The 26,545-nt window shown below is 43.7% G+C and overlaps 1 protein-coding gene and 2 long non-coding RNA genes across 9 annotated transcripts; 2 read left to right on the forward strand and 1 right to left on the reverse strand.

Annotated features, from left to right (window-relative positions):
* On the reverse strand, positions 1-25,820 carry LOC127613651 (protein kinase C beta type-like). 6 transcript variants are annotated; one of them, XM_052084770.1, is made up of 17 exons: positions 25,161-25,820; positions 23,925-23,956; positions 14,127-14,209; positions 11,221-11,332; positions 10,389-10,517; positions 9,770-9,926; positions 9,494-9,628; positions 9,315-9,411; positions 9,000-9,143; positions 8,734-8,907; positions 8,552-8,643; positions 8,032-8,094; positions 7,801-7,939; positions 7,646-7,726; positions 7,449-7,556; positions 6,765-6,905; positions 1-2,628 (listed from the first exon to the last, which is right to left on the reverse strand). In XM_052084770.1, exons 1-17 carry the CDS (start codon positions 25,322-25,324, stop codon positions 2,476-2,478), a joined length of 2,004 nt encoding a protein of 667 aa, XP_051940730.1. In that variant the 5' UTR covers positions 25,325-25,820; the 3' UTR covers positions 1-2,475. The 6 variants fall into 6 exon arrangements, with proteins under 6 accessions (XP_051940730.1, XP_051940725.1, XP_051940728.1 ...); XM_052084768.1 differs by lacking the exon at positions 1-2,628 and adding an exon at positions 4,457-5,827 and having other exon boundaries at positions 11,221-11,335; positions 25,161-25,818; XM_052084769.1 differs by lacking the exon at positions 1-2,628 and adding an exon at positions 4,457-5,827 and having other exon boundaries at positions 25,161-25,817.
* On the forward strand, positions 2,304-8,504 carry LOC127613657 (uncharacterized). Of its 2 annotated transcripts, XR_007966271.1 has the most exons (3): positions 2,304-2,432; positions 4,416-4,478; positions 7,459-8,504. It is a non-coding gene; the product is annotated as an uncharacterized LOC127613657 (long non-coding RNA). The 2 variants fall into 2 exon arrangements; XR_007966270.1 differs by lacking the exon at positions 2,304-2,432 and having other exon boundaries at positions 4,335-4,478.
* Positions 18,276-23,337, forward strand: LOC127613658 (uncharacterized). The gene is made up of 2 exons (XR_007966272.1): positions 18,276-21,047; positions 21,158-23,337. It is a non-coding gene; the product is annotated as an uncharacterized LOC127613658 (long non-coding RNA).
* Positions 25,821-26,545: the final 725 nt, after the last annotated feature.

Below are 26,545 nucleotides of genomic sequence, written 5' to 3' on the forward strand. Positions count from 1 at the left end.
TTAATTTTTTTTTTACTAAGCAATTTTCATTTTTGTTCTTCTAGTTAAAATAATTTTATTTCTACATTTTCAAATTAATCAGCCATTTAATCGGTTATCGGAAATTTACAATGCCAAAAATCGGAATCGGGCCTTTGCCCCAAATTCTATTTGAACTTCACTCAGAAATTCAAAAGCAGCACTTGGAGCTCTAATAAAAATAAAATAAAATAAAAAGCAGGTAGTGCTCGGTGCTGTTATGAAACCAGTCAAAACGGTCGAGGACGTGTTTGTGAGAACAGCCTCTCACTGGAGTCCATTCTTATTTACACATACACCGAAACACATACAGAATAATAACAAGTACAACTACTTCTAAATGTTCATTGCACACAATCAATCCCAGGAGCTCCTCGTCACTGACTCTGGTCAGTTACGTCCACAAAGTTTTTTTTTTTAAATCGGATTAATGAAGTAAAAAATACAATTTGGCATGCATGGGAGGAGCTGCACCACAAAGACGGTTCTAGCACTATAGGTGAGCGCATATACTTGCCAGAGAGGAGACGAGAGATGGAAGGTGGTGTGACTTCAAGAACCCTTTTCTGGGAAGAGTCGCTTTTGCATTTGTGAGCCCTTTTCACATTAAATCGAGCCATCGCCTCTGCTCTCAGCCGACGTACGGGCAAAATACCCTAATATACCAAGGGAAGAGCCAAATTACCCTTGATAAAAATTTGTTGTCACAGGAGCTCTGGTGAGCAAATTCTGTCCGAATTATTTTTATTTTTTGCTTTTCTGTGGGGGAGACATTTATTCCAGAAGGAGCAGCCTCAAAAAGGGTTGTTTCAGAGCGTGGAGAGTTCACCGTAAGTGACATCAGGTGGTGTCCCAATAGTTTTGACCACTAACCACAATTGCGGGTGATGAGGAAATTGCTTTACTAGTTCAATGTGGTTAACAAGCCATTGGCAAATTGACAATGAATCAATTATCACATTAATAAGCAGTGTTATTCTGACGTTTTACTAATATTAAACATATATCAATATCCAATAACGCCATTTTCTTAATGAACATTTGGGACAACTACGCTACTGTACTTTAATTACGTCATGACAGTGGTACTCGCAGAGCTCAGTAAAAAAATTTTTAGGTGGTAAAAGTTTGACAACCACCGCTTTAAAGGATGAACTGCTTGCACGTTCGATAAAACTGACAGCATTTGAATTACTGTTGTGCTCGTCTTTCCCTTATTTCCAATGGGGCGGGGGTCTCTTTGAAATGACACGCAGGAGGGTATAGCCAATCTAAAGCGATTTCAATAAAAGTAAAGCTCATCGAGTAAGAGCGCAGGCTGTCTGATGCCACCGCGAAAAAGAGCCCATTTGGAAGACAAGACATGCTATTTAGTTCAGGACGAAAATCCGGACCACCCCGTTCCCGTCCCACCCCGTGACTACGTGCTGCACAGACACATCCATGTTTGCATCCGAGTGTGTGTTTTTGTGAGAGCAAATAACATACATGACATTATTGATCATGGAATGTTCATGACCCCACTATGACGAGAAGGAAATAAACAACAAACGTGCCTCGTACCGGCAGATCAATACATGTACATACGTGCGCCATTATTCATTGCTGCCCTCCTTGTTGACAAGCCAACACTGAACTCCTGAAAACTTTTTTTTTTTTTGGTACCTCCGCCAAACACAAAAGTGACAGGTTTTGATTTGTATTTTTTTGCCCACTTGTTGGTTTTCACAATTGTACAAAAGTTACATGAGCGATTTCCACAAAATCTGGTGGACAGGTGGCCAGGAAAAGGATGTGATACGAGGAGAATCTGGTTCGTGGGATGGAGGCAAAAAATTCCGATTTTGATTCATGAGAATGACACAATCCCACAGTCTAAAAATTGTTCAATTACTCGTCAAAAAGGGACCAACTGCCACATGTGCCAATTTGAACCAAGGTTTTGAGTTATTCATTCAACCCAAAAAAGTGTGGCTTTTGTGACTTATTCATTTGTGCTGACATTTACATGAGTTAAATGAGTAATCCAAAAAGTTGAATGAAAAACCGAAACAACTTATTTAAAAAAAAAACTTTGCTTGGTATGAAACAAAACAAAAGGGTTGCCTTGTGGGTTGTTAATTGCCTTTACTTTGAGTTATTCGTTTAACTCAAAACGTTGGGACAAATGAAACCCATAAAAGGAACACGAGGCAACCTGACAATTTTTTATGCACTTTAGTGAACCGTTGTGCCTTGGCGGAGGTCTGCGCTCTAATTAAGTGGCACGTGTTTGTTTTTCTACCGCGTTATAAAAAATGTGTCCTCCTGTAGGCAGCCCTCACTTGTGCAGTCTTACACCCTACGTTTGTGGGGGATGGAGTCCGGTTTACGAGACGATCGAGACGTGACAAGATGACAGAAAAACACTGCAGGTCTGTTCACGTTTTGGTGTGGTTTTTAAATCCCCCCGCCCCATCACACTTGTATAACAAACTCGGGGTTGGTGTAGGAGAAGCCTTGAAATTCGTTCTGGTCCAGGTTCATGATGAAGAGTTTGTCCGTCGGCGTCAGCTCCACCGCCATCTTGGTGAATTCCTTGTCGAAGTTGCCCACGTCGCGGCGGGATTTCTGACACACAAAGAAATAATTAACAAAAGTTCAAAATTAAGGATTTTGAGCAGAGTTTTAAAAAAAAGCACAATGAGTCACAACATTAAACAGAAGTTCCATTTAAGCACAGCGATGAAGGAGAAAAGGAAAGTCCACTTTATAAGCACAGACATTTTTGATTCATGGTCTGCAGGGGTGGGACGCAGTAAACGTCACCTTTTATTCTTCAAGTCCTACAATAGTTCAACATTTAAAGTTCTATGGATTACGGTCGATGAATTGTCCATTAACTGAGAATGGGCAACCTCGGCAACCAAGTGTGTGTGTATATGTGTGTGTGTGTGTGTGTGTGTGTGTGTGTGTGTATATATATATATATATATATATATTCATTCATTCATCTTCCGCCGCTTGATCCTCACTAGGGTCGCGGGGGGTGCTGGAGCCTATCCCAGCTGTCTTCGGGCACTAGGCGGGGGACACCCTGAATCGGTTGCCAGCCAATCGCAGGGCACACAGAAACGAACAACTATTCGCACTCACACTCACACCTAGGGACAATTTAGAGTGTTCAATCAGCCTGCAACGCATGTTTTTGGAATGTGGGAGGAAACCGGAGCACCCGGAGAAAACCATATATATATTTTATTTTATTTTATTTTTTTTACAATACTTTCTATACATCCCCACCAGTCTAAACAAGGTATTCCGATTAATATTACGTTTGTGGAACATGAATAACATTGAAAAATCCACATGGTTTTATCTATCTCGGGGGGTGTCCGTTTTGCCTTATACTGCCACTTGCTGTTGACGGAAAATGACATCACTGGGCCTTACACAAACCCAAAATTGGCTCAGTTTGCAAGAATTCACAGCTCACTAAAACACGGGTTAAAAGGCTCACCTGTTTTTTTGGGGCGGGGCTATTGGTCATGTGACATTCACTAGCTGAGCCCTTTGGCACTGTGATGTCATTTTCAGTGAACAGCAAGTGGCAAAATGGCCGCCCCCAGAGATGGATAAAAAGATGCCCAATATTAATCTAAAAACTGAGTTTAGACTAATATTAATTTATATTAATATTTCAGATTAAAAAAATTGTAAAGAACATTTTTTATGTTCAAAGACAAAAGTTTTTTTTCGGGGGAGGGGACCCTGGCAGGGATTAAAAACGGCACCCATTCATTTTGATTGAGAAAGGCGATTTCACAAAACAAATTAAGAATCCCCCAGAACAGATTGTGTCTGATTTTCGAGGTGGCTACAAGGGCATCTCTGTACTTGTGAAGAGCAAGTCTATTCTATTTCAGGAGTGCCTGTGGAGGATTGGGGTCACAACGTGACAAAAACAGAAGCGCCCATACACAGTGCAAACAAACCCGGAAAAAAAAAGACTGAAAAGACCTGCTGACTGAACAGTACACACCCGAGACAAAACACCTGTGCGGCAGAGAAAAACATTCCGGTACAGACGAGGATCCATAAAACAGATTCCACAACAGGACAGGAGGTGAAGTTGTGAGCGGAGCACATGAAAAGAATAATGTTGATGTTGCCTACCTCCTTTTGTCTCAATTCTTGGCGGCCGGCTTAACTGAGGAAGGAAAACTGGTTCTCATACTCACCACTTGGTTATACAATATTTACGAGGCTGAGTGTTGTTGAACAGTGAGTGTGACGTTAGCACGGATTCCCAAGCATTTCCGTAAAGTACAATTTCAGTTTACGTCCGCTGGATGAAGTAGTCCCTGTATTTAAAATTGATCTCAATTCATGAATCCCAATTTTTTTCCATTTTCTAGTTGTTGGATGTGTGTCACGGCAGTAAGAAGACAGACGCAGCACAAGTGTCCTGGTCGACACCAGTAAGTATATTATTACTTTCCAGTCATACAGAACAATAATACAATCCATAGACGCTTCTTTCTTTCACCCACAACAATTACAATTGATATATTCATGACATTTTTTTTCCTATGTAGTCCATAAATTGTCACCGTCATTGCATTAAGTGCCCAAGTGTCTTCCCTGGCATGACGGCAAACGCAGTCGCATGACCAGGTGGATTTGACACAATGTTCAACGCACGTTATTGTCACGCCGAAGACTTTTAGGAGGTTATTGTGTCGTTTGTTCTAACGCGCATTCCAAAAAAAAAAAAAAAAAAGGACAACGGTCACTAAATTGGCACACACTGGTCTTGACTGCACTCTGGTGATTTTCAGTCGGCACTTTGGCAGCCTCACAGATTCAATACAAGAGCCGTAACCAACATTTGGTCTTGACTGCACTAAGACGATAACGCAACCCGATGCGGTGCAAACTATGACAATAAATTGTTCGATTTACACCTCCCTGACCTGTCGTACCTAATATTTTGGTGTCTATGCCTAAAATCGACTATCGGGAAAATTACCGGTAACAGCTAATTTGTAAGACAAATAAATAGATTAGGGGCTTTCTGAATGCCATTTTTGTATCGAGCAGATTAACAGCGCTGACATCAATGTCCTTCTTGAGACCGAAGATTTTGCCTCAGTGGTTTTAAGAAGTCAACAATTGATATTCGATATCATTCTTCATGACCAATTCATTGCTTATCAAACCCATCCCGAGTATGGAGGCGGGGTGGAGGTCACTCGTCATCATTCATTTTTCTCCATACACAGGAAATAAATATGCTCATCAGTTGCACTGACAGGGCATGAATATGCAAGGTAAACCGAGAGGCTCATTTCATTAATCACGTGGTGGCTTTCAGTGAATAACTGCAATGTTGACAGAACTGGAGCCAGTTGAACTGCTATTATGAATCGGAGACTTCTCAACATTTGCATATACTTGCGCTAATTTCTATCATGTAAAAGGAATCGTGATACTTTTGTTTTCTTCTTTCTTTGAAGCAGTTTGTCAATTTCCCTTCATTTCGCCCAAAATGTCCCCTTTCGTAACGCAGCCTGGATATGAACACGATGGTGATTTCTGTCTCACTATTGCACTGATGCATATAATGTCTGTGTGTGTGTGTGTGTGTGCGCGCGCGTGCGTGTGCGCAGCATCGTCAGTGAGTAGCGAAATGATACTCCGGGTTAACAAATGTGAAGCCGTGGAATTCTTCCTGGTCCAAGTTGGCTATAAGCTCCTTATCAGGGGGGGTCAGCTCTGCGGGGTGGCGTGTGAAAAAGCGGTCAAAGTTCTCTGCGTCACGCCCGCACTGCCGTGGAAGAGGGGAGAGAAGAGAAAGAGAGAGAAAATGGAGGAATGGGAGTGAGCGTGATGAGGGATGCCACCAAGGTTATTATAGTTAATGAAAACTGAAAAAATAAACTCAATTTGGGGGGGAAAAAAAGTGGTTAAAATAAACATGAATTTGTTTTTGAAACAAAATCTAAGCTAACTGAAACTAGATTTTACATGTATAAAACCAAATTAAACTCAAAATGATAGTAAAAATGTTGTTTTCATCTTTGTCAATTAATATCATACATGAGTGAATATCGTACATATTAAAAAAAGTAATAAAATTCAGGGTTCCCTCGTTTCAAAGTCAAATCTGCATAGTAGGGGTCGATTTTTGTTATTAGATATGATGTTATTTACAGTATGTTTTTTATTTACCGGTACTTTAAATAAAGTACTGGTAAATATTTTTTTTAAAGTTTTTTTTAATTATTATACAGTGTTTTGCAATGTATTTTACAGAGGGGGCAGGGCAGGGTGAGCCGCGTCATAGCGAGGGAACAAACTCCGCATTTTCAAATGAAAAACTTACTTGCTCTGAAAACTGACTGACACTGGACTAAATTTCAAGAAGTCACAAAGAAATAAAAATAACTATAATGGAAAATCCAAAACTATTATAACCCTGGATGTGACCCCTCGCAAAAAAACAAAACTAACAAAAAATGCAAACATGGCATCAACCAATGAAATCGCACAGCCTGTGCACAGTGGATTCCCATTGGTCGAAATATATTAGCCACCACAATGACAACGTGTGAGTGATGTTCCGGGTGATGGTTGGGTGCAGGGGAATGAACCGACTTACCTGGCGTTATTACCCAATTGTGTGCGTTAAGTGTCAATCACTTCCACGACAGTCAACAAGCCGTCGCATGTGTACTTGTGTCGTATCTGCGGCACATACTCACAGATTTCGGCTTGAAAGGCGGCTGGACCTCTTTGTTCTCCAGTTTTTCCCAGTCGATGTAACGGAAGAAGGCATGCTCCTTGATGTCCCTCTCGCCCTCGGGACCGCAGCCCAGACGCTTGCCCGGGTGCTTGGTCATCAGCTGGACAATCACACACAAACTTATCAAACTTAACGGGTCGTAGGCAACGCAATGTTGACGTTCATAGCGGTGATTAAATTAATTTCTCCAAATTTTGTTTTTTTTTGATGTGCAGTACGTTCTTTTAATGATTTTAGTAAGTGAGTTTTTTGTCTTTACTTTGCTTTTAAATGTGCAACTCTATTGCTTTTAAATGTAAAGGCGAAAAAAAATAATGATGTCAATGCTTTAGTGTTTTTAGCCACTAGGGGGTGTATTTGCAAGCTGTGATATTCTGTTAAAACTTGGCAGCATTGTGGATAAGTGGCGAACACATCTCCTTCGCAGTGGAGTTTTTGGGGTTCAAAAGTTGGCCCTGGTCTTCTAAAAACAGGCGTGTCAGGTTCACTGAAGACTCAAAACCGTCCATGAGAAAATGCATGGATGGATTAAGTATACTTCATTGACGATGCATCCTTTAGCTAACAGCATTTCTGTGCATTCAAATGTGATTTTTTTTTTTATGTGACACTTTGAAGCCTATTTGTGCAAAAGTGGTCTCACCCCCTTGCAGATGGCGACAGCTTCTTTGGACATTGATTTCGGGTACGAGACGTGATGCTCCATGATAGACTGGAACAACTCGTCTTCGTCTTCCCCGTCAAACGGCGGCTGAACATCGAAGCATCAACACACCGGAGTATCCTCGTCATCACGGTTTGTTCTTTGTCAAAATAAATTACAGCAGGGACAATACCGACCTGCCCGGCTAGCATTTCATAGAGCAGCACTCCAAAGGCCCACCAGTCCACAGACTTCCCATAAGGCTGGTAGGCTATGATCTGGAATACACAGACAAAGAGATAAGTCTCGTTTACTGTGGGGAGGAAAAAAAAAACGGGTTACGTAAACAGACCTCAGGGGCAATGTAGTCTGGTGTTCCGCAAAACGTCTTGGTGGTCACGCCGTCAGACATGTTCTCTTTGCACATGCCGAAATCGGCGATCTTGATGTGGCCTTCGGAGTCGAGCATCACATTGTCCAGCTTCAGATCCCTACGGACACACTTGTAGGTGATAAGTACATACTACGGTTCGAGGAGGACTGTGAACGTACGCACCGTTCTCGGTTGACAAAAACTACTCACCGGTAGACGATCCCTTTGGAGTGGAGGAAGAAGAGGCCTGTGGCGATCTCCGCTGCATAGAATCTGGAAAATGGAGACAGTTTGTTCCCCAATGCTTTTGTATTGATACGTCGCCGCAGTGTGTGCGTCACATGAGGAGGATGGAGTCATGTTTTCACCATGTCATACTGGTCACTTCAGGACTTGCTGGCGGCCGAGGGTTTTTGCGTGTGGTTAGGTTTCCAATTGCCACATACACACAGTGTAGTAAAAAAAAAAAGAAGTGTTCCCTCTTATGAGTAAAAATGCTCTTATCTTTCTGTATTGCGTGCTCCCCATAATTCTTCCTTGGAGTATATGGCGAAAGCAGTGATGATATTTTAAATTGTGAAAAAAAAGTACAAAATGTTTATGGGACTTGCAGTTGTTAAAGAATCTCAAAATGTTCCATTTCAACATGAGGTGTACAGTTCATAACCGTTTGTTGATAGCGACTTTTCCATTCTGTGCTATGGGAACATCCAAGGGCTAAGTTACTCACACTGCATGAGGCTCCTTAAACTTCCCGACCTGTTGGATCTGGTACATGAGGTCCCCTCCATTAATGTACTCCATTACAAAATACAGTCGGTCCTGTAAGATTTTAAAAACAAACAAAAAAAAAAAGGTGAACAGCAACCAACCTCCAAAAACGGTGACCTTATTCCTGACGTTCTGTCCTACCATCGTCTGGAAACAGGAATGCAGTTGTGTGAGAAATGGTGGCTTTCCAGAAAGAGCAAGGACCCGCTTCTCAACCATGGTGCACTCCACGTCGTCATCCTGGATCACCACGTCTTTCTTCAGGATTTTGACAGCATACAACTCCTCAGTACCTTTCCTTTCAGCCAGCATCACCTATTGCAAGCCAGAGGATCAGAAAATATGTGTTCAAAGGTTATTTTCCCCTTCAGCTTTCCGGTTCTCCTTCTGGGAAGTACAGAGTGTACCTTGCCAAAGCTGCCCTTTCCTAGAACCATTATGAAGTTGAAGTCCGAGAGCTTGATACGGTCCTGGTTGCCGTTGCTGTCATACTTGCTGACGGACGACGACGAAGAGGAGTCTGGCGGCTTCCCCGGACCCACTTTTGCCCTCTGCAAAGGAAGAAAATGGAGGAGATTTAATGGAATAGCTTTCGGGTACCGATCTACTCCGAAACAGGAACTGCAAAGTCAGACAGAAACATAAAATTCCCCAATTCCAATTTAGACCTGAAAAAAGCATTTTAGATTCAAGGATGCAATGTCTTCACGTGATCAACTCACTTCAAACTTTTGTCGAAACTCCTCATTGCCATCTTCACCGTCAGGCTGGACGGGAACATTAAAATATTCTCCTTCCTCCTGGGACAGAAGCTTAAACCTTGGGCCGAGGTCGGATACTCGTCAATACAGCCGCCGTAGGCAACACAATTATAGCAAGCTGGCGCACTTTCCCATCTTACCATCCGTCGATTTCTTGTTTCTGCAGCTCCGAGATTCCAAAGGACAGTGAACCCATGAAGTCGTTCCTGCTGGTCAGGTCCCAATCCCAGATCTCTACAGACAGACGGCGGTCCTTGTCGCTTTCTTTCAGGTTGCTGAGAGAGGAGAAGATATAGAAGCCACGGTGAGGAACGAATTCTGATACTTTTCAAACTTGACGGGGTGTGGGGGGGGGAGCGTAACTAAATAAAAATGCGATTGTTTGGTTGTACAGTCTGGAGATGAAGATGTCTCACAAAGTGAAGGTCTCATTCCAGGTCGGGTTGAGGCAGCATTTCATGGTCTTGGTCTTCTGCTTGCTCTCACTCTTGGGGTCGGGGATAAGTTTGAGTTTCACGTAAGGGTCTGACAGGCCGTTGGGATCCATGGGGACCAAGTTCTTAGCCTCTTTTACTGCGGGAAAACAAGAATGGGATGTGGCTTTACACGTAATTGGACAAAATTGCAGTGTACTAATAGGGATTTAGTAAACAGGGCGTGACATAGTTCATTTTTTAAATGATTATTTATTTTAAAAAATAAAGAAATAAAGCACAGCGCCTATGCCCCTAAATTTCCCTGGCTGCTTTGGACAACACTTAACAACAGTTTAGCTTGTGCTCCATAATCAATGCACAGCTGTCTGAGCGAGACAAAGCTGGCGCGTGGACAAATGTCCAATAGGCCATGTGGGCCAATCGTTGCATTATTGATTAGCTAATGGTCTTTCCAGTTTTGATCTCCGTGAAATCAAGTCTCTCTCGCTCTCTCTCTCTCTCTCTTTTTTTTAAGTGGAGGTAGGTACTGTATTTCTGTCCGCCTGTCTATCTATCTCCATGTTGTAAGTGTTTCTGTCCACCGTAGGGCAGCACTTACTGGTGACGGTCAGCGTGTCCTCGGTGATCCGAGCCGAGATCTGGATGCGCCCTCTCCTCTCGGTGTGATCCGTCCCGCACAGGCTCGGGACATTGGCCACGCAGCGCTTGTGGATGTTCATCATGCAGTCTTCAAGGCATAACACACACACACACACCTTAATGTTTAAAAATAGATTTTTTTAAATCATGTTATTTTGGGAAACGGTGAAATTTGAGTTTTGGAATTAAAAAAACAAAACACAACAATTGACGTTGTTTAATTGAACTACTGAAATGGTTTTCCGCAATATTTTTAATTGAGCTGCCTCCGTTTACATAATGACCCCCCCCCCCCAAAAAAAATAAAATAAAAATGAGGAGGTAAATATATCTGACGTGTAATTTGGGACTGAATGGAATTCCATAGTTTATAGTCAGCTGTAATGTTTCAAGGTGTCCACTAGAGGTCAGAGTACTCTGACGTAAAAGTTCCCAGCAGATTTGTCCCTCAAGTGTCATTTTACACACGTTGTCTTTGTTCATTTTCCTCCAAACACATCAAACTGAATTTCCAGAATTGATTTCACTGAATTAATCAAGGGAGCGGGGAGGACATTTGGAGGCGAAAAACCTAAAATAAAAAAACTCCAAACAAGATACGCGTTAGCAGCTCTTGAGAAGAGTAACGCTCCGTCAATGCAGGGGCTTTTAGGTAGCCTGTGGGGGGTAATTCATTGAAAATGAGGTTTCACAAACCTGTGAAATGAGAAGAACTGAAGCTTTGAGGCCTCGCTCGCCAAACACACGCAGACACACACATACACAGAATATATCTGAGCAGGCATACGTACGGTCACATTTCATGCCCTGGTGTATCAGGCCGTAGAGGAGTGAGCCACAGTGGTCACAGAAGGTTGGACTGGAGTATGTGTGCACCTTAAATTTGTGTTTACTACGAGGATCCTGCTGAGACAGAAGCAGAAGCAGTTTGGAATTAAACATCACGGCTGCACAAGGCTCTTGAAGTGACGGATGCATGACTCTGTTACCTGCGTTTTTTGGAGCCATTGGCCCATTAACCATTAACTTGAAGGCAGTACACACCCCCCCTCCCCCTTGTTTTTTTTACAGCGCGTCTGAATGCGACTTGTAATTGACAGGAAACGGGCATCCATCGAGTTTGTGTGCGAGTGCAAGCCAAGGGCCAGTGCTGATATGGCTAATTGCATTCATAATCTTGAACTCCATCTCACTCAGCACATTCATATGAACGTTTCATTTGAATGCAACCTGAGGTTGTAACACTTGATAATGAATTTGAATCATGACGCATACGAAAGGGGCGGGGGGGGGGGGGGCAGTGATGCATTGGGCGCTTGGCATGAACTTGAGCGCCTTCTTTTGCATCACTTGTTTATCTGGCGCAAATGCGAGTTACGGATTATTGAGCCAAACCTGCTGAGACAGAAGCAGAAGCAGTTTGGAATTAAACATCACGGCTGCACAAGGCTCTTGAAGTGACGGATGCATGACTCTGTTACCTGCGTTTTTTGGAGCCATTGGCCCATTAACCATTAACTTGAAGGCAGTACACACCCCCCCTCCCCCTTGTTTTTTTTACAGCGCGTCTGAATGCGACTTGTAATTGACAGGAAACGGGCATCCATCGAGTTTGTGTGCGAGTGCAAGCCAAGGGCCAGTGCTGATATGGCTAATTGCATTCATAATCTTGAACTCCATCTCACTCAGCACATTCATATGAACGTTTCATTTGAATGCAACCTGAGGTTGTAACACTTGATAATGAATTTGAATCATGACGCATACGAAAGGGGCGGGGGGGGGGGGCAGTGATGCATTGGGCGCTTGGCATGAACTTGAGCGCCTTCTTTTGCATCACTTGTTTATCTGGCGCAAATGCGAGTTACGGATTATTGAGCCAAACGACTTCTCTTACATTTCTAAATCTGACGAGCTAGATATGTTTCCTTCCCCTTGAGATGAAAACCATTAAAAGAGAGAAGAACAACAAAAAGAAGCGACTGCGTGGCATTGTAACAGTTTGCTACGAGCGTCGCACCGCTACCTTGATTTGATGTCTCAAGGTAAAGGTCCCCTGCTAAACAAGCTGAAAACTGGTTTTCTTGCTAGTATACAGCTGTAGTTTGGCCATTTTTTTTTTTTTTTGCTTAACTTACCTGGGTTGGGTAAACATACCAAGTGACTGAAGTACAATGGGGGAGATAATTGAGCCGCTGTTAAATTTGTACGCTCAAGAAAAGCACAACTTGAAGAATTTAGAGTTTCTGCTGTCAGGAAGTGTGAGTCAAAATCCCCCTGGGGCGGTGTGCGAACACGCTGACCAATTATCAGAAACGTCTCATAGTGGGAGTTGCCAACATCAAGTAATTATTTCCCCATTTCAGCACTCTCTCGCCCAAGATAACAGTTTTTTGTTGTTGTTGTGCGTTTTTAACCAAAAAAAAAGGCAAACCTGGTGCATCAGCATTAGCTGTTGTGCTGTACGCAAATGGAATAATGCTGCCAACAGAGGTGAAATCAGACCAACGTGTGAATGCTTTTAAATCTAGTTTAACTCAACTCAACTGTATTTATAGAGCACTTTCAAACAGCCATCGCTGCATACAAATTGCTGCACATGGAGCAATTTAACATTTAGATCATTTCAAAAAAATAATTTTTCCAAAATCTACCTCACGTCTGAAATGCACTATAAGTAAAGCTGCCTTGCCTTGCCTAAAGAAAACTTGCAATTGATTTGGGCTATTCTCTTGATTTTTTTGAGTATTGGCGAATACAGAGTCCGATCCGACACCTTGGCAATGCAATGTGATTTAAAAGCGCGTCCAATTAAATGTATGACTCAATGCAGCTGCGTAGTCGGAGGATGAGTGGTCGACTCCACACATCTGTGAACACCGCTATTGCTTAATTGCCTCATCAAATGCAGCCATTAGGGCAAAGCTATCCATCCATCAATCCATTTTCCGAATTGCTCATCCCAGTCACAAAATAATTCACACTCATTAAATTTCTATTTGGGGTGAAGGGGGGGGGGGGCAGCAAGTCGTTGAAATGTGTCAGATTTGCGAAGGGGTCGCTCATAGAGCTTTCGGGCCATATTGCTCCTCGCTTAGACTTAGTTAAACTTGTAGTATCTTTTAGCTTGTCCCGACGTCAGCCGTATATGCAAAATGTTTCTACCCCTCACACTGTGTCCCTTTTTGCTGAACTAGTTTGCAGATAAGTACAAAAGCTTGCGACTATTTCGGACCAAAGCTCCAGAGAACATTCACAGACTGCTGCATGAAGACCGCTCTGTTGAAAAGAACTCATTCATTAATATTTTTAGGTCAATAACAGCTGAAAATCACGTGATCATTTTTCAATCATGTGATCAGATCAGGACAAACTCAAACAAGAACACACTGAAACATAACAGAGAATGTAAAGAAATGAACTGGGATTACAAAGTAAATAATTACGATTGCTACTGCAGTATTTTTGTGTCGGATGTGCACCTTTGAGGGACGTGGCCTATTGAGCGACATCTGTGTCTCGAATATCCGCTTCTGGGCATGAGTTGTGTGCTGCGGCAGCTCATTGCGATTGTTTTGTAGTCTCGTATTGACCGTTTGTCCTGTGCAACAAGCGTCTAAAAGCGTACCGGCGACTGTGACTCTCCTTACCCACATGCCAGGTACATGTGGCGGTAGTGCGCATTTGATTGACTTACGTCGGAGGCGGGTCCCTTGTCGGCGCCCGGACAGGAAAAGGTGACAAATTCATGACAGCGCTTGTGGACCACAAAACAGCACACTGCAAAATAGAGAGGAGAGAAATTCCCCCAAAAGAAAAGAAAATGTTACTCGCAATTTAATAAAGTGAAAATAAAAAGACGAATCAATATGCCAATTATGCGCCATTAGTCATTTCACAATAGACCGCTGGTTTTTCGCCGGCGGGTGCAGCTTGCCGTCCCGACCGAGTGCTATATTTAGTTGCTCTTTTATTCAATCGCAGCACGGTGCGACAAGTCGGAATCACGTCAGCCAAACACGGAGGCTCACCCTCGTCAAACAAGTCCGCCACTTGTTGATTTGATTTGAGTGAGGTGGGTGGGTGGTTTTTGGAGGAGGGGTTAGGGGAGGGGTGGTCTCTCTGTTCTGAGATGACAGCAAACATGGAACACACACAGGCACACAGCGGATGAACTGCACAACTTGAAACACTGATCATTTGGAATGGCGGGTATGAAAGCTTGCAAAATATCTTCGTCATTTGGAGAAGTTGTGGGTGTTGATGTGGCAAAGTAGAAGGAAGCAGCTCACCGCCGTTGGGTCATTGCCGGTAACCCAACTATCAGACCGAGTATCATTTTATTGGCTATTTACGAAGAATTTTGTGAACTATGCCCATCTAACATTGATATGGATGATGACATGTTCATTTTTCTTTATAAAAATGAATAATTACAGTTGCATTTCAAAGGGAGCAGTGCAGGACACCAAATCCTTTCTGGTCAACTGCTGAGAGCATTTTTGAAATCATTTTTTTTTCTTCTTTACTTTCTTTTTTTTTTGGTTGCTTCTGACAAGCAAAATGTTTGCCAGCCATCAAATGGGCCTCTAGAAACTGGTGAAAGATATATTCAGGTTATTATCGCAACCTTAAAGGCTAAATCGGCCTCCTTTTCAAATCGGAGGTGTGCCAAAGCGTTAAATAAATCAATAAAACCCTCATTTCAATCCTAAATTGTTCATTTCAAATGCCGGACTAAAACCCAACACCTCACTGCTGTTTGGAAGATTCCTTATTGAAAGCAATCATCTGCTGTGATGATACATATTCGTATCAGGTTGACTTTTCAAGCAACACTGACCTAAATAAGCAGTAAGAAAATGTTGCGACCGCCACAAAGACGTCAGGCGGCGCGTGACATTATCCTTGGGTTTAATCTTAATTATTCACACAGTCGTTACCTTTTCATGAGGGAAACTGGCAGCAGTTTCCAAAGGGACTTAGGACCATTGCGGTGGTATTTCCTGCGTGAGACTTCATTTGTATAATTGCATCGCCAGAGAACCCACTTCTCCACATCAGGGTTGCTACCTTGGAGTCTATTCCAAGTGATTAATAAACAGAGAACATTAAATACCGTTTGTTCCGGCCACTCGCCATCAAGTCAATTGCATAATAACCATTTCGTGCCGCTATAAATAGGAAGCACTATGCAAATTAAAATGTACACACACACGCACACACACACACAAAACACAAAGGCCAAGTGTGTGGCCTGGTCACAAGCCAACAAATTTGGATTTTCACCTACTGAAGCCAAATGTGAATGCAGCAAGCTTTTCAACCCCCCGCCCCCCGCCCCCCTCCCTCACACACACACACACACACAAAAGAAAAAGTAAACTCACACTTAAGTGCCTTTTTTTTTCTCGGAAAACATCATCATCTCCATTTCTGTGGTGTGTAAAGGCCATACAGTATTATGAAACTCTACTGCACAATTTCTATTGAACCTAACTCAGCCTCAAACGAAATTTTTAGGCCAAGGCTGCTTGCCTTAATTGTTAGGATAAAATTCCGATCACTCATCAATCGGCCAATTAAAACAAATCATACATTTGCTGAGTAAAATAACCCTTTTTGGTCTTTTAATGCTTATAATGTGTGTGTGTGTGTATATATATATATATATATATATATATATATGATGAATTTGAGGCGGAACATTGACTGTTTTACAATTCTTTGTCATCTCGTATTGGTATTTGTTAAACTACTACTACAAAGAAAAATCTGCCAATTTTTGGAAGGAATCAGCCGAGTGTATTTGCCTTATGTTGTAATGTGTAAAAAAAAAAAAAAATCAGTCTCAAAAAATATCATAATTTTTAGGGAAGTTATGGTTGTATGTACAAAAAAAGTCCGGCTGATTCTAAACCTAAGTGTATTTCAGCATTATTCCTCAGTCATGAACAGGCGCGTTACAAGTTCATTTTTGTTGAGGAGCATTTCTCTCAGCACCACCACCATTATTATTATTATTATTATTATTATTATTATTATTTTATGGTCGGCATACAAAACCCCGCATCTGTCCTTCCAAGCGAGCCAATTCAAGGCTCCCCTCTGTCTATAAAAGCTCCACACATTTGCTTTCCAGAGAAAAAAAAAGCAAACTTCTAAAGCGTAACCACTACAGGCTAGAGTGTTTGTTAAACAGCGTGAAGTGGAGTTGTGTCCATCTGCAGCGCCGCACAAAGCAAACATGCAGCGACTGAATGAAAAGGGGAAGCGCGACAGGAGGGTGAGAGAATGGAGTGGAGGAGTTGGAAGTTACAGCGAGACAAACAATGTGTGCGTATGTGTGTGGACAGGAAGAGGTGGGAGCACAGCTGGTTTTTGAGGCTGTCCGAGGGGCCGGAGGATTCATATGTGTGTGTTTGCACCGTTTCAGAAAAGCAGAAACGGAACAGCAAACGGCGCAGCTTCAAGTCGCACTTGAGCTCTTTGCTCATAAATCTTCCTTGTTACACACTCTCACAGTCACACACACACATACAGGCATCCAACAGAAAGACAGGCCGAGTGACCCGCCGCGGAGGTCTTTGCTCTGTTGCCAGGCAACCAAGCGAGCCTGACAGTCGAGCCTACCGGCGCCTCCCCTTTCAGAATGACTGGCAGCGTTCGCAGCAAATCAAAGCATTTTTGGAGGGCGGGGGCGGGGGGGGGCACATTCCTGCAGACATCGGCCGAGAGGAAGCCGGAGGACTGACACTTCACAGTCCTCAAGCCACCCAGGCACTTAGCACTCACACTCGAGCCAGATTTACACTGAATAAAGCACATTGAGATGGCCTGATGCTACTTCCGCGGCTTTCGCTGCATCATACTTTGAGGCGATTTATTTTTTGGAAATTGAACCCGGTCGGAAGCTGCTGACTTACGATGCCTGAGAACACTTGAAACCCGCCTCGATTCAGAAATCAGTGGCTGAACCGGTGTCAGGATTAAGACGCACCGTGTACACTGAAGCTTAGAGCGAACAGTTGGTGACGCCACCGGAGATGCAAATTCATTCATTCATTCATTTTCCGTACCGCTTGATCCTCACGAGGGTCGCGGGGGGTGCTGGAGCCTATCCCAGCTGTCCTCAGGCAGTAGGCGGGGGACACCCTGAATCGGTTGCCAGCCAATCACAGGGCACACAGAGACGAACAACCATCCGCGCTCACAGTCACACCTAGGGACAATTTAGAGTGTTCAATCAGCCTGCCACGCATGTTTTTTTGGAATGTGGGAGGAAACCGGAGCACCCGGAGAAAACCCACGCAGGCCCGGGGAGAACATGCAAACTCCACACAGGGAGGCCGGAGCTGGAATCGAACCCGGTACCTCTGCACTGTGAAGCCGACGTGCTAACCACTGGACTAATTGCAACTCCGTATTCATCATACGGGTTTGTGGGGAGTGCGCATGCATCGTGTGAATGCAGGTGGCGCTTTCTTCAAACGAGATCCCAGAAGCGTGTGAGAATATTTAGTGAACTAATGAGCGTTCAATAAAACTGTTCAGCAGTCAGTCAATAAAGCCCCGCTAGGCCGTGCATCGACACATCTACGCTTCATGCTGGCCTCTCATGCTGTCATAGCAACAAACGAAGGGAGTTTGCAAATTTGGACGCCAGATAGACGAACGCCTCAGCTAGCTTAGCGCTAGCTAAGACGCGGCTGAATTTAAAACTTGACCAAAAACAATCAAACAAAGAAAGAAAAACACTCTGGCTTCTACCAGGGCACGGCGGGGGAATCTGGCGGTTAATGAAAGCTAGTTCAAGCTCAACAACAAAAAAAAAAAAACATTTTTGTACGTTGACATGTCTGCGTCAACGCTACATCGCTGGTTCAATAGATACATTTTCAAATAAGTGATTATGAAGCTTTTGTAAAGCACTCTGGACAACCCATGATAGAAATAAAGCTCAATATAAGTGCACTCCGCTTCACATTTAGCTTAAAACGGAATTTGCCATTTCTTGGACTATGATCTGTTTTTTCGCAAAAAGTACGATCAGTACTCCGTTCCAATGAATTCAGAACTTGTTCATTTATGTCAACAGAAATAGCAAACGGGGATTTGGGGTGAGAGTCCAAGCTCGACGACAAATAATCAATTTCTGGCCATCTTACATCCGTGTATCGCATAGGACGACATTAAGTAACCAGTTGTGTGTCTTCCAGTAGCAGTCTGTCACTATTCCAGGGCCAAATAGCTACGGGGGCGTTACCAAGCTGCAAAAATGTCAAGGGTACAGCCGCAGTACGTTCGACTGAGGTTACGACCTCAGTGACAAGCCACTAAAGTGAGCTGACGGAATGCAGGCTAACGTGAAGTGAATCTCACGAGCCGTTTTGGCTCTTCAAAAACACAACGCAAAAGGTCTTCGAGCTGTCAGAGTAGAAACGAAAATGAAAAGACGTGTGCGAGCATGCCGACTCGCCAACGCGGCACCAAAACGAGTCTGTTGTCAAAGCCAAACTCTGCGATGCCTTGCACACCTCACACTCGATGACTTAGACCGGCTGAGCCCACTGTTGTCGAAGCAGTCACTTACAACGACAACATTATAAACACTGTCAATCAGCCAATGAGCAGGATGAAGTCAGCCCTTGCCCCCCCCCCCCAATCAATAACAATTACGCACCAGAACAAGTGTTGAATCTGATACAGTCCTGACAATTTCCGGGATTGTTGGCATTTTGGAAATGAAGAACTCCAGATTTACACCCCCATCTTGTCAGTACTGCCCCCCACCCCCAAAAAAGGAAATCAAATCTGTTGCAAATGAATGGCTGCCAGCGGAGTGCCAAGTGTGAGAACAGCGCCTTGGTTTTCTCAAGTTAACTTTGCGTATTGATGGGAGGAACAATAATTATGGATGAGACCCCGGACTTCAAATGATGAGCTTATTACTGACAAATGGGGGATGTGCAACGTTCGTCAGGGGTGCGGGGAACTGATTAGTGATTCAATGCGTCATGCTGGCTGGAGAAAACTTCTCCTTGGTGGAGGTAATAAAGGAGAAGCATTTTGGCTGACGTGAATTATTGCAGATAAACATATCAATGAAATCATTTCTGGCCTGCTTGGAGGAAGAAATATGCCTTAAGAGGTCTACTGTTCTCAAGGATGACATTTTGGACAGCGGCAATTCTATCAAGCAGCCCTGGCTTCAAGGTTGCGCATTCGTCAGCAGCAACGTTAGCCGTCAAACTTTTTATGCGGTGGACGAGTCATCCAACCCCGCAGCTCTCAGAATTATTTCCAAACATTGAAGGCGACCTGCAATTGTCATTTCAAGCGGATTACAGGCATACATTGGTACATCTATTTACGAACGTCGAATTTCAATTCATGTGAAACTTTCAAGTTACGAAACGTCTCAACAGGAAAATATTGCCTATTGTTACGAAATAATTTTCTAGATCCGAAAGGTAAAAAGACACTACGGGCTGCTACTCGCAGCTCCGAGTTTCCTGAGCTCAAAATATTTATAGCTGCTCTGCCATTGGCTATTACCGAGCATCATCCTGGCATCCCATTGGCTAAAAGGGACTCCTACCGAATGCGTCTATGCAGCGTCCTAGTCGTTCGCCCCTCGGGCCAGGATGCGTTCCCACCGTTTTACGTAAATGTGAATCATCCAGAAAATGTGTTGACCAGTCGGGCGATCGCTCACTATGCTGATGTTTGCTTTGGACAATTTCGAAGGATTGTTCAAAGCCGACAAAAGCAAACGTCCTTGGATCAGTTCTTTACAAAACGCCAGGCAAAAACCACTTCTGAGAGAGAACATGGACTAAAGAGGGCAAGAAACGAGGAGGCCGCAGTTAAAAGTTAAATGATCTTTGTTTTAAAACGTTTTTTTTTACATTATGCACAAGTCTCATTTATTGTGCAATGATCTACTTGTAGCATGCATTGGTTCCATATTTTGATGCATTTTGATGGTTTAGGAAACATTTTTGTCTGAAATTTGACGGGGCCTGGAACGAATTAGGGCATTTACATGCAAAATGCGTCTCGACTTACATTTTCTACTGAAGAAATTTCTTCCAGAACCAATTCATCTCGTAAGTAGATGTACCACTGTCCTGCCAAATCAAGTCGAATTTGAACATTTTCCACCCTCTGATCAAAGTCCGCCAAACCTTGATTCTCGGATTCTCATGAACGATAATCCTGTGGTGCGCTGTTAAGAGTGACACGGTGCGCTCATCGGTTGCTGCTGCACATGGCATCAAATGAACGACATACGCCCGCTTTTATGACTTATCTGCGTAAGGCACATGATAAGAAAATAATAAATGCAAAAAAAAAAATGTGTGAAAGGGACTTTCGAACCATTCGAGGACACACGGCTTGAAATGACAACAATAAACACAGCAAACATTGGACTCTTGCTGAGACTATCAGTTGCCCTGAATCTCAACTTTTGCATACTTGACCTTCCTTCTCCTCTATCCCCATTTGTTTGTATTCTGCTCTACAATTTTGAAATACAGGGGAAAATACAAATTTAAAACAGCGCCGGGCCGAGCAGAACCAAGCCAAGTTTGATGGAAAAGCCTCATCAGTGGTAAGTCATCACTAAATTCTGCGCAAATGCCCGCAATGATGCATATGGTGAGACACTTCCGCAAGAGATTAAGCGAACGTGACTTCCTTTCTCCCCCCCTGGCCCTTTAGTGAACATGGGAACCTACTACCAAACAACCATTTCATCAAAACACATGAAGGACGGGCTAAAGGGAGGTATCTTGACCTGCAGAACAGGTATGGAAACACACGAAGAATGCACAGGAGACACCTTTGTCAAACAGGCATCCACACAGGTAAGAACAGGTCTCCGCCGCGTATCTGACATTCCTTCCCGCGCTGGCGCTCCTCCCACCACGATAGCACTGCACACGCTTCTCCTCGAATCTCCTTGACGCCCGCTCTTTCTAATTGAAACCAATGCAAGAGCTCGATGCAAAAACGCAGCCTTTCACTAAGACCACAGCGCTCGGTTTTTGATTGCCGCGTGTCAGAGAGGTATTCATTAACGTCATCGATATCGATATTTACTATTGTGTTTGCAGTCTAGTCGATTATCCTATTTAGCCACACCTATAATGCAACTATGTCTGTGAGGTTGAAACTGCTTTTTAAAAAAAAGCCAACGCAGCATTAAATAAATTTGATTTGACAGAATGAGCTGCCCAAAAGCAATGACAAGACAAGACGTGTATATCAGCGGACCTTAAGATACAGTAAATTCCGTCAATTACGACCTTTACTCCCCGACAATCACTTGCGACAGACAAACCTGTCGATTGTCTGTCACAACTGAGGCTTGATCTACTGCTCGGTCATTGGACCAACGTAGAAGGCGATCAATATTTACATCACAAGTAACCCTACGAGCTGCCTCGGGTTAATTGCTAGTGATCTGCTGGTGGGCAGGAAACTCAACCATCATGCACATGGCACACAACATGAGGTGAACCTGCACCGATGACTTTACAGTCACACAATGAATTTTGTCAAGCATATGAACAACGTTTTTCTTCTCTCGTAAATGATGTATTGATGAGCAGGAAATGTTCATTTCAGATATCTGTGACTGAATTGTGATGAGTGGAAAGGACAGAAAAATCCACTGTTCACTTTTACCTCCGCGGTCCGACATTAATGGTGGCTCAATGGCCCTGGGCCGCTATGGCATGTGTCAGGCACCACAGATGCTGGCCTGACTGGGCCAGTGGTGATTTAATAAATAATATGATGATATGCACCAAAGGAAGATATGCGAATCGTGTCATATTGTCTGTTGGATGTTGCATTACCTTTGGTCAACTTTGATGGATTGTACCACTCCAACATGGATGCTATCTAGTGCTAGCATTCGCACATCAATTGAGTTTCCCCACATTTATTAGCATTAGCATTTTTCTGGTGGACCTAAAAAAAGGGGGGGATAGTTTAATTCTTTGTTTTACTTTGTACAAGTTTAACTGCAAACTTCAACCAAGGTTGTCAATAAACTTCTTGGGGGGGAAAAAAATGATTTCCAGATTTTTCTGGGTAAAACGATGCAGGTTATTTTATTAATCATCACTTTGCTGGTAAAAGAGATGTGATTGTCTGTGCCCTTCAATAAATTTGTACACATTATGTGGCAATGTTACGGCAACGCATGAGAAATTTGGGTTTGTGTTTTGAGCCCGTGTGCTGATCGGTATGGGACAGAAATGGGACAAGGCCCAGCAACAGACTGGCACGCAACATAGCCGTGCATTAACTTCTCTTTCCTTGTGCAACAAAAATAAACACCACTGCTCGAAATACCTGTAATACACAATCAAGAAGAAAACTCCACAGTTAAAGTACAAAAAAAAAAAGTTGACGGCCATCAGTCGCTGTATTTATGTCATAATATTCACGCCGCCACTTCTCCCACCCAGTTACTCACGAGAACCACCATCTTGCGTAATCGAAAGGAACACAACAAGTACAAATAATCCACAGCTTCAAACGGACACGTCCACAGTCTACGCGCTTTTAAAAACAAACAACCATTAGAAATAATCCTCAGCATCAAAAAATAGAAGTCGGCTATGGATTGCTCACGCACGGGCAATGTCCACAACACGTCATACGAAAGCTCCTCTCACCAATGTTTCATGACAACCTACATCTCGCACAATCGAAATGAACCAAACTACCGGGGATTAGAAGTAACCAACCGCTTCAATTAAAAAAAAAATAATCTGTGGTACACAGCCTTTGACACACCCCGTTAGTAATGCGACTGCTCCTCTTGGCAGTCAGTCAAGCTAACTACCACCTTGCACAATAGAAGTAAACAGACGGACTAAAAAAAAAATTTCTTTTAAAGCAAAATCGGGGAAGGTGAAATAACCTCGCATTATATAACAAAGTGGTGGCACACATACAGTATACGTCGAGGCTCAAGCACCTCGCAGAGCGGCGGCAGTGAAAGCCACCTGGCGTACGGGAGAGGGAACCACGTCAGAGTCTATCACCGTTTGGTTTCGAATGGCCTTGTGAGAAGAATCGCCGCCGTGTTGACATGCTGATGTGGATGCGGGTGTTCGCGTGGAGAAGAGGAAGTGATACAGCAAGCGCGGCAACATTTGCAGGGCCGATTTGAACGGCGTCGTGAAACTCAACACACCCCGGGCCCACAGGCACTCATTGCCAACCATCCACCCGCCCTACCGGCACTCAAAACCTAAGAAGGCGGCGGGGAAACTTCCTAGTCTCGCCTTTGATGTCATCCTACTGCTCATTCATCCCCGTAGGTAAACACCCGCCAACACCGGCACGGTGAGAGCCCAAGCGGGGGTCACGGTGATACAAAGCAGACCTTGAGGCCCACTTAAGACAACAAACCCAGAAGGCACAGACAGCCGTCTTGCAAGTGTTTGTGAATGAACCGTCTCCTTACCTTGGCACTGGAATCCTTGCTTGCCGAAGCCCCTGCGGACACAAGATCAATACGAAAAATGTCATTCTGGACAAATTGTAGTGAATGATGAAAATAGGGAGCATAAAAGAATAACACTCTGATGTCCTGAATAAATTGAACATTTTGAAGTGAGAATGGTTTGATTGTGAAAGACGGACGTGAAATGTTTAAAGGAGCCGGCCCGGGTAGTCCATTTTTTTTCAAGCTCAATTTATGTATATTATCGATTTAAATCAGGAATATGTTAGCTTTTATTTTTAATTTTTCTCAATTTATTTTGGAGAAATCAGTAAATAATGAATTGCCTCAAACCCCCCTTTCTGTTCAGCAATATAGCCTTGCTTCTTCTTCCCATGTCTTGGTGGGAGGGTTCATGTTTTCCCTCCCCATTTTCCGTTGATTTAATATCTATCAATGTTTTTGGGACAACTTTTAGGGTTTCATTGTTTGTTTGTTTTTTTGGTCCATCTTCTGAACTGCTCAGTGATCAGTTATATTTCATTTATTTAGTTAGTTAAACTCCCCGATCGGCTCCAAAATCCTGATTATGTATAACCTAAAAATAGTTGCCTTAAGGTCCTGGATTATCATTTTGAAGTGAAATATCATTTGTAAATGTTATCATACGAAAAATAGAATATGAAAAATAGTTGCTTGGATTTTGTGATTTTTTTTCCAAGTTGGAATTGTTTAAGACAGTTAAGAAATGTCAAATGATGATGTCAGTCTTGAAAATGTCTGCATTCATATAGTACTGTTGTCAATTGTGTAAAATGTGGAAGGATGAAAAATGTGGTCATTTAGAAGAAAGTGAGAAATAGTCATCCGAAGGGGCCTGAATTTTGTAAATATTCAATGGTTTGCATCGTTTGAAAAATGTGGAAAGACTATTTAAAAAGTGCTGTGAATGGTGGAGTAAAAGAATTTGGGTTGTCATGGACGTTGGGTGAATGCCTTTCAGTATTCATCCACTAATGTGGATTACTAATGACGCATTCAATGACACACATGGGCATGCAGCAGGCCCCCGCGTGCCTGCGGATGGGGGTGCGTGGCGATGCGGCAAAAAAAAAAAAGCAGCCAAGCCGCGGCTGGCAAACGAAGACGTCCCCGGTGCTACGGTCGCGATTGCCGGATTCGGGAAGCACTGCGGCGGCATCAAGTGAATCACCTGTGTACACCCACCCACCCACAAACAACCCATGCATCGCTTACCAGATGAAGTCTGTGCAGTGGCTGCAGAAGGTGGGCTGCTTAAAGAAGCGCGCGATGAACTTGTGGTTCTTCACCTCGTGGACGTTCTTCTGGCGGAGGGCGCCCTGGCGAGCGAAACCGCGCGCGCCCTCCGCCACCTCTCCGTCGCTGCCGGGGTCAGCCATCTTAACGAGGAAGCGGCGGAGGTGGTGGAGGCGGCGGTCCGTGGGAGAGGAATGAGGAGGAAACGGGGGGGTCCGAAGAGGGGCGCAGCGACGGCGGCGGGGTGGGAGGGAGAGCGAGTCGCGGTGCAGGTGTCTCTTCCTCCTCCTCCTCCACCCCTCGTCGTCGTCTTCCCCGCCCCTGCTGTCAGCGTTGGGTCGGTTCCGACGTGTTTTGTGCTCGCTGTTGCTTCTTCCGGCGTGTCGCCGTCGTGCCGCTCGCCTGCTTCCCTGTTGACTGTCAGTGTTTCTGCTTGCTTACCTCACTCGCTCTTTCTTCCTTTCTCTCGGACTCTCGCTTGCTACGTCGTTCCCCGCGTGCGACGTTTCGATGATACGAACGGCGTGCTATGTTGTTTGTACCTTGACCACGTTCGTGACTCCAAACACTCGGATTTCAAATCCACTTCCCCCATTGAAATGAATGGAGATGCCGTTCATCCGTTCCAGTCACACGGAAGCACGCCAATTTGTTTGTTTATGTCAGACAATATTTTAAGGGACCGGCATTATAATATGGTATGAGCTGCATGAAAACGGTGGTGTTTTTGAACTATAATCATAAACACAAGGAGCGTCTAATCTGTCCGCAACACTCATATCGCGATGGTCATGTTTAATGCCTTCAAAATACGATACAATGCAAATTCAAAGTGCATGAAAATGACGACTCACCACAGCTCCAAGCTTGATTTTCTGCAACCAGACGGTCCCATCTTGTGGGAATATGAGGCAAGTGTGTGTTTTATGTCCTGTCTACTTCGTAATTTTGTTTTAGTCGCCGTTGCTGCAGAAAACCCCGCCTCACACAGGTAGCATGTCTGAAATAGCAACAGTGCTATTGTGGCAATCTCAGAATATTCAGCCATAACTTTAATCCAGTTGGCTCGAACGCACTTTTAAGGTCGCCGTCATTTGCGATCTCCAGCAAGTTTTTTAACTAATTTTTTACTCATTGTGTTTTTAGCGTAATCGGTCACGTGACGCAGAAGCGTGGCTTGACGTGTCTCAAGCGTGACACAGACGGACGTAACGGAGAATCCGGTAATTTTTCAATATAAAAAAAAATTGTATTCCGAAATAAATAAAACGGAATTAAGGCAAGTTCTTTCTGTGCGGCCCGGTACCAAACGCCCTGCGGACCGGTACGGGTCCGCGGACCGGCAGTTGGGCACCCCTGCTCCA

The sequence above is a fragment of the Hippocampus zosterae genome, chromosome 13 (assembly GCF_025434085.1).
Source record: "Hippocampus zosterae strain Florida chromosome 13, ASM2543408v3, whole genome shotgun sequence".
Taxonomy (NCBI): domain Eukaryota; kingdom Metazoa; phylum Chordata; class Actinopteri; order Syngnathiformes; family Syngnathidae; genus Hippocampus; species Hippocampus zosterae.